General features: G+C 49.4%; 1 protein-coding gene across 1 annotated transcript; it reads right to left on the bottom strand.

The window, feature by feature from the left end:
- On the bottom strand, positions 8,012–11,169 carry LOC8082708 (U-box domain-containing protein 52). Its single transcript, XM_002452899.2, has 6 exons — positions 10,953–11,169; positions 10,768–10,862; positions 10,522–10,643; positions 10,148–10,384; positions 8,442–10,059; positions 8,012–8,348 (listed from the first exon to the last, which is right to left on the bottom strand). The coding sequence occupies exons 1-6, from the start codon at positions 11,137–11,139 to the stop codon at positions 8,262–8,264; spliced, it is 2,346 nt and encodes a 781-aa protein (XP_002452944.1). The 5' UTR covers positions 11,140–11,169; the 3' UTR covers positions 8,012–8,261.

Here is an 11,495-nt window from a genome sequence, read left to right as displayed (position 1 = left end):
TTCACTAGACTGGAAATGGAGGGAGGAGTAGCTGGTGGTGGTGATCCAATCCATCAATCAAGCTCCTGCTCCTCTGGTGGTGGAGGAGATGATGGCAAACATCAGCACGGCAGGGCAGCCTTGATGTGTTGTGTGCTTCTTGGATTCCGTAATCCTGGATGGATTCGACGGAATGACGGACGGATGAAATCTCGCTTCATTTTTTAAACCAAAAAAGGGGTGGAGGAAAAGATGGATCAAATCTTGGAAATGAGAACCAAATCATCTCCGTGGGGGGTGGTGGTCTGGGTAATGGCTCGCTCTGTTCCTTTATTCTTCTTCTTGCTGCGCAAGAACGGATGGCTGCCAGTGCCAGGCAAAGCTCAACCCCTGCCCTGCGAGAAACGATCACCGATGTCTCCTTTTCTTTTATTTTTTCCCCCTCGTTTCTGCTCTCCCGTTTTGGTCCTGCGAGTGCGAGAGGCGCCGCCGCTTTGGATGATGCACGGGCCTGCGCTCTGGTCATTTTTAGGCGTCGCTTGCCTCGTCGTCCTAATTTTTACGAGAGTTGAGAGGGCAGGGGAGAAGGAAAAGCAGGGCAACGGAGGCGAAGTGGGGAAGGAAGGCCAGGAGGGTCCCTGCCGGCTGCCGTGCGCCGCTGTGCTGAGAGTGAGGAGAGAGAGAGTTGCTTGGAAATGGACAGATTTGTAGGCCTGCGAAATCGGCGGCACATAGGAAATGGGTTATGGAGGAGGGTATGTGGACGTATGGGAATGGCGTGACGCGTGAGCCAGGCATTCCAGCACTGCCACGTGGGGCCGGGGGTCAGAGTATGAATAGCATGAATAGTGTGTGCTTCTTTTGCTCGCAGTGAATGCAGATTGCAGACACACACGAATCTCGTGCCTTGTCCTTCCGTGGCGTGTGCACCGGCTGACAAGCGATGCGACGAACTGTGCCGCGCCAGGCCTCCGCAGTTTCCATTGCAGGACGGAGAAAATCCCCCCGCAAGTTTCACTGCCAAATGCATGACGTCCCGGAGTTGTATGGACTATGGAGGAATTGGGATCCATGGAGGCCTTGTCCACCTGATCCTCATTCTCCAAGCTGATTCTCCAATAGAGAACCACTTCACAGAATTAAGAGAAGTTATTTTTTGAACTCTTAGTTAATTTATTTTGGAGAATCATCCCATAAAATTAGTAAAGAATCACTTCAATATTCAGAAAATAAATTTAGTAGAGCTCTTTCTAGATTAATTTGAGATTCAGCTTTATAAGCTGTGTCAAACAAACTCTGCTATGCAGAGCTCACCGCTACTACCTCCGAGTCAAGAGAAGAACAGAAGAAGCAAAGCGAACAACTCTTTTCTTCCCTCTTTTGTCTCTTCACACCCACTGGCTAGCGTCACAACCATGACAAGGTGAGATGGTGTCATAAACACAAAGCCAGTCTCAATAGTGTTTTATTATAGTTTTTATAAATATTAAATATATTGATGTGACACTATATTAATAAAGAGAGAGATGATAATACGAGTTTTATGAGAGTATAGAGTTTTATAGAGATTTAACTTTTCTACACTGTTTTAAAATATGGATAAAACTAAAGTTATGAAACTCCAGCGAGGATGATCTGATTGCAGTGGTATGTTGGGCACCATGCGTTGAATTTAGTACAGCGAGAGGTGGCGCGAGAAAAGTCCACAAGAAGTCCGTGAAAGGTGGTACGTAATGTACGTACACCCGAGTACGCCTATATATGTCCAAATCCAATCTGCAGGCCCGATCTATGGCCCCTTTTTTTTCCCATTATTACAGGAGTACTCCTATGTAATAAAGTGAGATGACAGTACAGTTACGTTAAGATAAACAGCGTTGATTCGCGAACGGAACGGCGCCGGATTGGACCGTGCCGTGCTGCTCCGTTCCGTTCCATTTACATGGCTGCTCACGCCACAAGGGGATTGGAGATTGGAGAAGAACCAGAAGGCCGGCCAGCGGCCACACGCCTCGCTTGCTGCTGATTAGAGAGAGAGAGAGAGAGAGAGAGAGAGAGAGAGAGAGAGAGAGAGAGAGAGAGAGAGAGAGAGAGAGAGAGAGAGAGAGAGAGAGAGAGAGAGAGAGTGGGACCGGAGGAAAGGAAACGGGGCATGGAAGCAGCAAAAGGTGTGGGGAAGGGGGGAACTGGGATGAAAGGCACCTCACACGGGCCGGCGCAGCGTGTCGATGGCGAGACGAGCTCGCAGTGGAAGAAGCAGAAGCCCGGCTGCCTGGCTGCGTCTGCCTGTCGCGTAGTAGCCCTGCCACTGTTTGGAAGTTTCGCCTCGGCGACGCATCGTCGGCGTCAGCGTATCTACAGGACACTACAGTAGGATCTACTAGTCCCTGGCACGGGAGGGATCGCGCCATTGGTGCGTGTTGGCTGCGTCATGGAATTGGCCCGGGGCCCAGCCACAGCCGCCGCAGACAGTTATGGGCAGGACTGGGAATAGGGTGGTGCGGTACGGGGCACTTTTGCAGTGCTAGAGGCTAGAGCATCTTTGTTAAACAAACGATTTTGCTAAGGGCCTAAAAACTATGGCATTGTTTAGTTCACCCTGAAAACCAAAAAGTTTTCAAAATTCCCCGTCACATCGAATCTTTTGACACATGTATGAAGCATTAAATATAGACGAAAACAAAAACTAATTACACAGTTTAATTTTAAATCGTGAGACGAATCTTTTGGTCATAGTTAGTCTATAATTGGACAATATTTGCCACAAACAAACGAAAGAGCTACAGTAGCGAAATTTAAAATCTTTTCGCATCTAAACAAGGCCTATATATAGTTTCTATACCTATTAATTTTTATAGACACTATATATAGAAATTATGGTCCTAATAGATAGTTTATATAGAATATTTTTTATCCAATCACATCTATTCTCTCTTCATTATTAACCAATCATATCACTTCATGTATTGGATTTTGTGTAGACATGGTTTCTAACTTAGACCCAGTTTCTATGATTTTTGCTCTCTCTCTCTTTAATAACTCTTTTGCCACATCAGCAAAATGCTTAGGTGGCACTGCAATTAATATCTATAGAAACCAGTTTCTGTGTTGGGAGTGCTCTAATGAATAAATAGCGGGCTATGTTTTTACCTTTTCTGCAGTAATTTTTATACTTGTAGCTTTCTGAAACTCAGAAACCGGGTGTGAGAAGGAAAAAAACAGGCAGGAGAGGAAAAAAAAACTGTGGGAACACCGTGACATAGGAGGCGTCGAGATAAATAGCAAGCTTGGAACCTACGTGTTTTTTTTCAGTTATAGAGAAGATGTACTAAGTGCTTGTCTTTAGATATTTTATTTAGATACAGAACTGTTTGAAGAATGTTAAAAAAACACGATTAGTGAGGCCTTGTTTAGATGCAAATTTTTTTTGATTATGACACTGTAGCACTTTCGTTTTTATTTGACAAACATTATCCAAACATGGAGCAACTAGGCTTAAAAGATTCGTCTCGTGATTTACTGGTAAACTGTGTAATTAGTTATTTTTTTATCTATATTTAATGTTTCATGTATGTGCCGTAAGATTCGATGTGATAGGAAATCTTGTAATTTTTTGGTTTTTAGGTGTATCTAAACAAGACCTGAAGTTGTTTTAGTGTGGGTGCTCGAGCTAGCTTTGAGCCTTCGAGTTTGAGCAGCACCAGCACACCCACTCACCACTCTCCACTCCACTCCACTTCCTCGTGGTTGTGGCCTTGTCTCATCTCACAAAATATAAAACACTGTACGGCGAATATACGGTTTTCAAAATGCGGGATCTGATCGTCTGCTGCCCAAAGCATAGTGGACACACAATTTTTTTTAACAGCACGTTGCTCTGTCCAGACCTCAGAGTTGCATGTGTCTGTCTCCCGTGTTGAGGTTGAGTACTGCCAAAATGCCAATGGGCGTTTGGGATCTGGAGCCCGGCCTCGGCTTCGGCCACCGCGCGCGCCTCGGATCCCTACGCATCGGCGCGCCGCCCCCAAAGGCCAGAGCTGCGCGCAGTACTCGTAGCTAGGCAACGTCCACATCGCATCGGCACAGGCGCGTGGCCAGACCTGCTACTGCTACGACGAGTAGACATCAGAGATCAGACGACCGCAACTTCGGCCTTGTTTAGTTTTCAAAAAATTTCAAAATTCTTGTCATATCGAATCTTTGTATACATACATGAAGTATTAAAAATAGATAAAAATAAAAACTAATTGCACAGTTTATCTGTAATTTACGAAACGAATCTTTTGAACCTAGTTACTCTATAATTAGATAATAATTATCACAAACGAAAGTGCTACAGTAGCCAAAACCAAAAATTTTCTCGAAGTGAACAAGGCCTTCATCTCGTGTTCCCCGGCGACGCATTCATGGCTGCTGGCAGTGCTCGCACTGCCACACGTTCGTGCATTAGCACCGGTCGGGAAGGGCCTGTTACCTCGGTTCTCGAAACGGTGCTGCCCTTCCGGGACTAAAGGACCTTTAGTCCCGGTTCGGGCAACCGGGGCTAAAGCCCTCCCCTTTAACACCGGTTGGTAATACCAACCCATGTTAAAGGGTCCTGTCAGGGCTGCCACGTTGCAGGACTCTTTAACACCGGTTGGTATGGTTTTCTTTTTTTTTGGTTCACTTCTTCAGTTCTGTTTATTGTTTTTATATAATATATAATAATAGGTTTTTGCTGATACAATAATATATTTATATTACACGCATATTAAGCATATATAAATGAAAATTATAGGCTTAGCTTAATAATTAAGCTTTGCCTATAATAAAATGAATAGACCACATCAAAAATTAAATAGATATGTAAAAAGCTTTATATATATATAGTTTTATATGTACAAAATTCGTAACACATATATACATAGAGTTTTTTCTCCCAATGTCTACAAACGATACAAATGATCATCGTTGTTTAGAATAAGAGTTTCGTTGCCGTTGAAGTGAAACTCGCCGTTTGGATTGATCACTTGGTCGCGGAGAAATCCTGCTATCGTCTCTTGGATAGCTTTGATTCGATCTTGTTGTAGGACCTTTTCCCTCAGTCATTCCGTCTTTAATTTGAAATAAATAAAAAAAGGTATTAGTTATCTAAGTTATTCAATATAATTCAGGAGATAATGAAAAGAGACATGTAACGTACTCTGAGCGTCTCTGTGGGTGTTTGATTGACTTGTGCCATCATGAATTTGCACACGTAATATGCACATAGATTGTTCCCCCCTTCTTGTCTTAAACACCACTGTACGATATATATATATATAAATATTCACGACCACGACAATAAGAAGGCTAAAAGTTAGCGAAAGTCTGTTAGCTAGTAGAACTTACTTGTGGATGTATTATGTTAAGCGGCGCTTTACATCCACTAAGATGTTCACGGTCAATGAATCTTTTCCAAACCCTATACACAGCCATTGTGGATCGTGAACTAATAATTACAGAGTCATATTATGATATTTTTGTAGCTGAGATCGACATTACGTACCTTTGAATAATGTTTACCATTTGTTGATAATTTTCTTGTGGTTTTCTCATTGAGTCAAAGATTATCAACCGGTTCTTGGGAATTTCAATGACCATGAGTATCCAGTGAAAGCTGTTTACACACATATATATATATATATATAGTCAGTCCTATAATGTAAAATAAAATATGCATGCACTTAATAACTATATAACTCACTCGAAGTTGAAGAGGAAGAGTATTTTTTTGTTTTTCTTTTTGGTTCACAAAGAACCTCATAAGATTGGTGCAGACTTCTGTCTCATGATCTGCTGTCCACATTGCCTGCGGAGCTTTGAAAACAATATAAGGGTCAACGAACCCAATACTATTGTCATTTCTCATTCTGAGCTCTCTCATTTGGTGCCTGCATATATACACCTGTGCAAAAGATTTCTTAATGTGTTCAATGTATTCTTCCTCCCAGTACCAACCTGTACATCCGCCGGTACCGTCCCACTGAAATTAAAAGAGAGAATCAAAAGTTGAATTAATATCATTTTAAAAAATATGCACATATATATAAGCAAATGTCTAGAAATAACTCACATTACGATCCGGACACTTGTAGAATATACGACCCTTGTTTACTCCCTCGTTCGACACTTTGTACTCCATCAAAATCTTCTGCCCACACTTGCCACAAGTAATGAGAGGGAATTCCGAACGGTATCGCTTTTGAACCCGTTGAGAGACCGAAGACCCGGTCACGGTTGCCATCTACTATCCATACTCAATTTTTAAACAATTATAAATTCCACATTTACTAGTAAACATGTATGATACAATGGACATTATGTAGTAATAAAAATAAATCAAGTGATATTAACAAACCAATTAATTTGAACTATCCTACTTTCTAAGATCATAAAAATATATATATGGATACTACTTCATGTGAATGATTCAAAATAACAAAGTGGATTTGAGCTAAAAAATGATGGGAACATCACAAGCCAAAAACAACATGAAAAAGACAAGAAAGACTGAAGTTAGTCACCTCCAAGCACGAAGAGACGATGACGGAGTCGAAGAAGATCAACGATGGGCGTTGGAGATGAAGAACAAATAAAGAACAAGCAAGAAGAAGCTTCAAGAACAACAATGGTGCTCTCGGTTTCAAATGGATAGAGGGGAAGAGGGAGCCGGCCTATAAACCGGACCGTTAGCACCTAAAGGGTTTGCCTCGGCCCGTGACTCTGGCTGGTGCTAAAGGGACCTCTTTAGCACCGGTTTGTAACACGAACCGGTACTAAAGGGTCTTTGCCCCGACAATACTTATCAGTAGCCGTTGGGCAGGTCCCTTTAGCACCGGTTCGTGTTACGAACCGATATTAAAAGGTCTCCGAGCTGCAAAAGCCGCGAGTAGTAGTCGTAAAAGCCGCGAGTCTCCACCGTGTCGTTCCGGCAGCCGCGCGCGCCGGCCGGTGCACGGGCGGGGCATGCCACTGTCACTGTGGCAGCCCGGCAGGGCACAGGCAGGCCGGGGGACCAGGCCAGGCTCACATGCCCCCCTCCGGCCGCCACAGCGGTGTGCTACATTACACGGCGGCGGCCGGAACAAGGGGTGTAGTCTGGTCACCGTGCTAGGCACGGAGGGCACAGCGTGTTCGCTTGGCACGTCTCACGTGGTCACCGTGTCTCCGCTACCCCCAGCACGCGGAGAGCAAAACCGTGAAAGATTCTGGGCGCGCGCACCGGCGGACCGGCCGGCCGGCAGGGGTCGCGTCCGCGTCTTGGCTTTGGCCGACCTCTGGTTCGTGGAACCTACGCTCCCGCTGCGTGAGGCGAAACGTTGGTGCGTGCCTAGTATCGAGGCCTAGGCTTCCACCATTTTTGTTTGTGTTTAACAAATATTATTTAATCATGAGCTAACTAGTATATAAAATTTGTCTTGCAAATTATAAATAAATTATGTAATTAGTTATTATTTTTATCTATATTTAATGCTCCATATATGAGTCGCAAGATTCGATTTGATGAATCTGAAATTTTTTTGAAAAGTTTTTGGAACTAAGGCCTGTTTAGATTTGAAATTTTTGGCCAAATTGGTAATTTTTTTTCTTTTGAGCCCGAGGGGACAGTTACTCCTACTGTATTTGAGCCGCAAGCAAAGGCTGACAGCGCCTGGGTGTTGCTTGTTCTGAGTTCTGAGTTTCAGACATGCCGACCGGCCGGCGACTCTGACGGGGACGAGGGCACGCGGCGACACGAGCACGGAGCACAACACCAATTTGTGCTTTGCACGCTGCAGGACAGACAGCTTCAGGAAATGTCCGCAAACCGTGTGCCTGTAGGCTGCTGTCCCGTCGGCGTCAGACAGATCGAATGCCCTCTTTCGCTGCGACCAGTGTGACCTCGATGAACCAAATGGTCGCCTGACAGTCAGCGTTACACATCATGCAACGCGAATTTCAGAACGACTCTCGGGAGGAACCGTGCCGTCGGTACCCATTTTTTTTTTTGTCTTTTGATGAAATTTCAATCTGTTTATAGAAATTCACGTGCTTTTTTTCTTTTGATTTGAGTTGAAAAAACTACATACACACTGCACAGTTTACAACTTACTGCCGACAATGCACGATTGACATTGCTATGGCACGCTCTGCTTCTGACAGCTGCATCGGTTAACGGCAGTCACAGTCTATTCAGACCAAGAGAGGAGAAACTATTCAGTTCGTTCAGCTAACCAGTCCACCATGAGTCCATGATCACTGTTGCGCTGCTCCATGGCGTCTCAGTTGTAGCTGGGCCTCCGTGTAGGCAAGGCGGACTGGCATGCGTTCGAGACGTGGTGCGGCCGCGTTGGATCGCTCGCCGCATCCTGCACGTCGTAAAGAATGGAATGGATTCGATTAATTAGTCATCAGATCTGGAAACGATTCTGAAAGGAGGAACTAGGAATGGCGTTAATTACGTGTCGTGGCTGCGAGTAGGGATTGCTGTGGCTGTGGAAGGTGGACGAGCTGTGCAAGCCGCCGCCACCGCCGCGGCAGCTCATGCTCATGGCCATGCAGGAGTCCATGTTGTCCTCGCCGAGCGCGCGCAGGCGGTTGAGCTCGGGGAGCACGACGGTGGCGAGGTCGGGGCGGTCCTTGCGCCGGAGCTCGCAGCAGCGGAGGGAGATCTCGGCGAAGCGGTGCGCCTCCTCCATGGGCCAGTCGTCGACGGCCGGGTCCAGGAGGTCGGCGAAGGTGCCGCGCTCCAGGGCGCGCCCGACGTGGTGCGTCAGCCCCATGGGCGGACGCGCCGTGACGATCTGCAGCAGCGTCACGCCCAGCGAGTAGACGTCCGACTTCACCCCCAGCATCCCCGTCTGCTGGTACTCCGGGTCGATGTAGCAGAAGGTGCCCGCCGCCGACGTCATGTGGCACTGCGTGACGTTGTCGGCCACCGACGGCGGCACCAGGCGCGCCAGCCCGACGTCGCTGATCTTGCTCACGTAGTTGCGGTCCAGCAGGATGTTGCCCGGCTTGAGGTCGCGGTGCACCAGCGGCTCCGGCTTCGCCTGGTGCAGGAACAGCAGGCCCGTCGCGATCTCCGCCGCGATGCGGAACCGGTGCTGCCACGGGAGCACCTGCCCGCCGCCGCCGCGGTGGAACAGGCAGTCGTCCAGGCTGCCGTTGGCCATGTACTCGTACACGAGGCAGCCGTACTCGGGGCAGGCGCCCAGGAGGAGCACCATGTTGGGGTGGCGGATGCAGCTCAGCACCTCCACCTCCTGCTGGAACTGCGACCGCCCCTGCGCCGCGTCCGGGCGGAGCACCTTGATGGCCACCGGCGTGTGGTCGAGGTGGCCCTTGTACACGGGGCCGTACCCGCCCTCGCCCACCTTGCGGGCCTCGTTGAAGTTGTCGGTGCCGATCTCGATCTCCTCGATGGTGTACTTGCGGTACCGGACCACCGACTCGCGCGCGCCGGCGGCCATGGACCGTAGCCGCTCCTCGGCCTCTTTGAGCGCCTTCATCTCCGCGCTGATCCGCTTCTGCGCCTCGAAGTCCGCGAGCCGCTGCGCCGCCTCGGCCGCCTCGATGGCCGCCCTGGCCTTGGCCTTCTCCTGCTCGATGAGCGCCATGGCCGACTCCTCGGTCAGCCGCGTCTCCTGCGACCGCTGCTCCTCGTCCATCTTCCACCGCTGCAGCTCCATGGCCTTCTGCTTGGCGCTCAGCGCCTCCTTGCACGCCGTGCTGTACATGTCCATGGTCTGCTTCAGCTCCAGCCGCAGCCGCTTCATCTCCGCCTCCATCTCGTCCGAAGGCTGGGAGCACCAGGAGGAGGTGCTGGTCTGGGAGTGCGACGTGCTTTCGTTGCCGAACGAGTCGCCCCACCGGCTCGGCGTGCGCGACGCCTCGAAGCTGTGCTGCTGGTGGTCGAGGCCGTCCGACCCGTTGGACAGCCGCGGCGGGTACCGCTCAATGCTCCTGCGGGGGGCGGTCCCGATGAACGATATGTCCGACGACTCCGGCAGCGAGAAGTCCGGGAACGCCTTCCGCGCCGACCCCGCGTTGTGCCCTGTCGTCCTCGCGAACGGCGACCTGTCAACGACAGGAGGTCACGCTCACTCCACCATGCTGTTCGTTCGATCGGGTTGCGTATGCGCGCGAGGCTTAGTAGCTTACATACATGATGTGGTTCTCTGGAAGCATTGGTGTCCCGGAAGACGGAGGAGGAGGCGTCCATTTCTGCGCATGCACCGGCTCCGGCTTGGGTCCCTGGATAATGGTCCGGAGCGGCGACACGGCCGGCGCCTGCCGGACAGCCTGCCGCACCGACGTCACCTTGCCGCCCTTGGAGACGACGTACACGGTGCAGAAGTCCGGCGCGGCCTTTGAGATGCTGCTGCAGATTTCCGCCTTGAACCTTCATGCACAAACCAAACCAGGATTGATTTCGTGCTGTCTTTGTTCACCGAGTTCACAGTGCTGGATCAGGATGAGGAATGGCGCGATGGATCGGACGCGTAGGCATCAGCACAGAACGGCCAGTGACTCGCTCACCTGACGAAGCTGCTCCTGGTGGTGGCGCCGACGACGAGCTTCTCGATGGCGGCGTGCGCGGCGAACTCGACGACCGACTTGGCCACGTCGTGGTCGTCCAGCACCACGTCCTTGCACTGGATCTGCAGCAAACAATACAATACAGGGCACGTATTGCATTACACCAGACACCGTGAAATCGCACCGTGTCACACTGCCGCTACCGTGCTACTACGTCTGATGTGCGCAGTGCATGTGTTTGCGTACGTCTTTGCGCGTGCAGAAGCAGCGGAACGGGAGGAAGAGGTCCTTCATCTGCGGGTCCGTCGGCTGCTTGTACCCGGCGGCGTCCTCCACCCCACCTGCACGCCGTCGTCGTCAGAAACACGGCAAGGAAGCTGACGAGGAAAATTTGGTCACGTCGTGGCATGGAGACGAAGGATGATGCTCGCCTGAGGTGCCCTTGGTGTTGACGTGGACGAGGACGATGGTCTGGCCCTTGTGGGCGAGCGTCTCGGTGGCGTACTTGAGGGCGTTCTGGCTGTTCTTGTCCTTGTCGATGCACACGGCCACCAGCGGGTAGCCGGCGGCGCCGCCGGCCTCGCCGCTGTCCTTACCGCCGTCGCTGTACTTGCCCATTGTGCTTCTGTCGCTTCTCCTGCTGGTAATGTATGCAGAGCACTATTTGGAATGGAGGATTTTGGCCTCCTATAATTTAATTCTATGCTAGCTTTCTACGATTCTGATGCTGGAGATTCATCATCCCCTCAAAGGTCTTGAGGAGGGGATGTGATCAGAGGAGGATTTTGGTGGCATCTCGATCTCTTTTAGACTCCTACACCTGTTCTCTGACCTCTATTGACTATAATTAGAGCGACTTCAGAATGTTTATCTTGTTCCTTTTGTGGGATTCAACCGATTTGACGGGCAGCCACCAGTTATCCCCTTCCCATTTTCCGCCAAGCAGGAGGTAATTAGATGGTGGCGCACAGACA

Source organism: Sorghum bicolor, chromosome 4 (assembly GCF_000003195.3).
Source record: "Sorghum bicolor cultivar BTx623 chromosome 4, Sorghum_bicolor_NCBIv3, whole genome shotgun sequence".
Taxonomy (NCBI): Eukaryota; Viridiplantae; Streptophyta; class Magnoliopsida; order Poales; family Poaceae; genus Sorghum; species Sorghum bicolor.
The sequence above is the reverse complement of the archived record's forward strand: the minus strand, read 5'-3'. Positions and strand labels throughout refer to the sequence as shown.

What these genes read in the sequence shown, in the direction of transcription:
- LOC8082708 (XM_002452899.2), bottom strand. Translation starts at nt 11,139, where the DNA reads ATGGGCAAGTACAGCGACGGCGGTAAGGACAGCGGCGAGGCCGGCGGC. An exon ending in CAACACCAAGGGCACCTCAG is followed by an intron (nt 10,863 to 10,952) that starts GCGAGCATCATC and finishes GACGGCGTGCAG; the next exon opens with GTGGGGTGGAGGACGCCGCC. An exon ending in GCTTCTGCACGCGCAAAGAC is followed by an intron (nt 10,644 to 10,767) that starts GTACGCAAACAC and finishes TGTTTGCTGCAG; the next exon opens with ATCCAGTGCAAGGACGTGGT.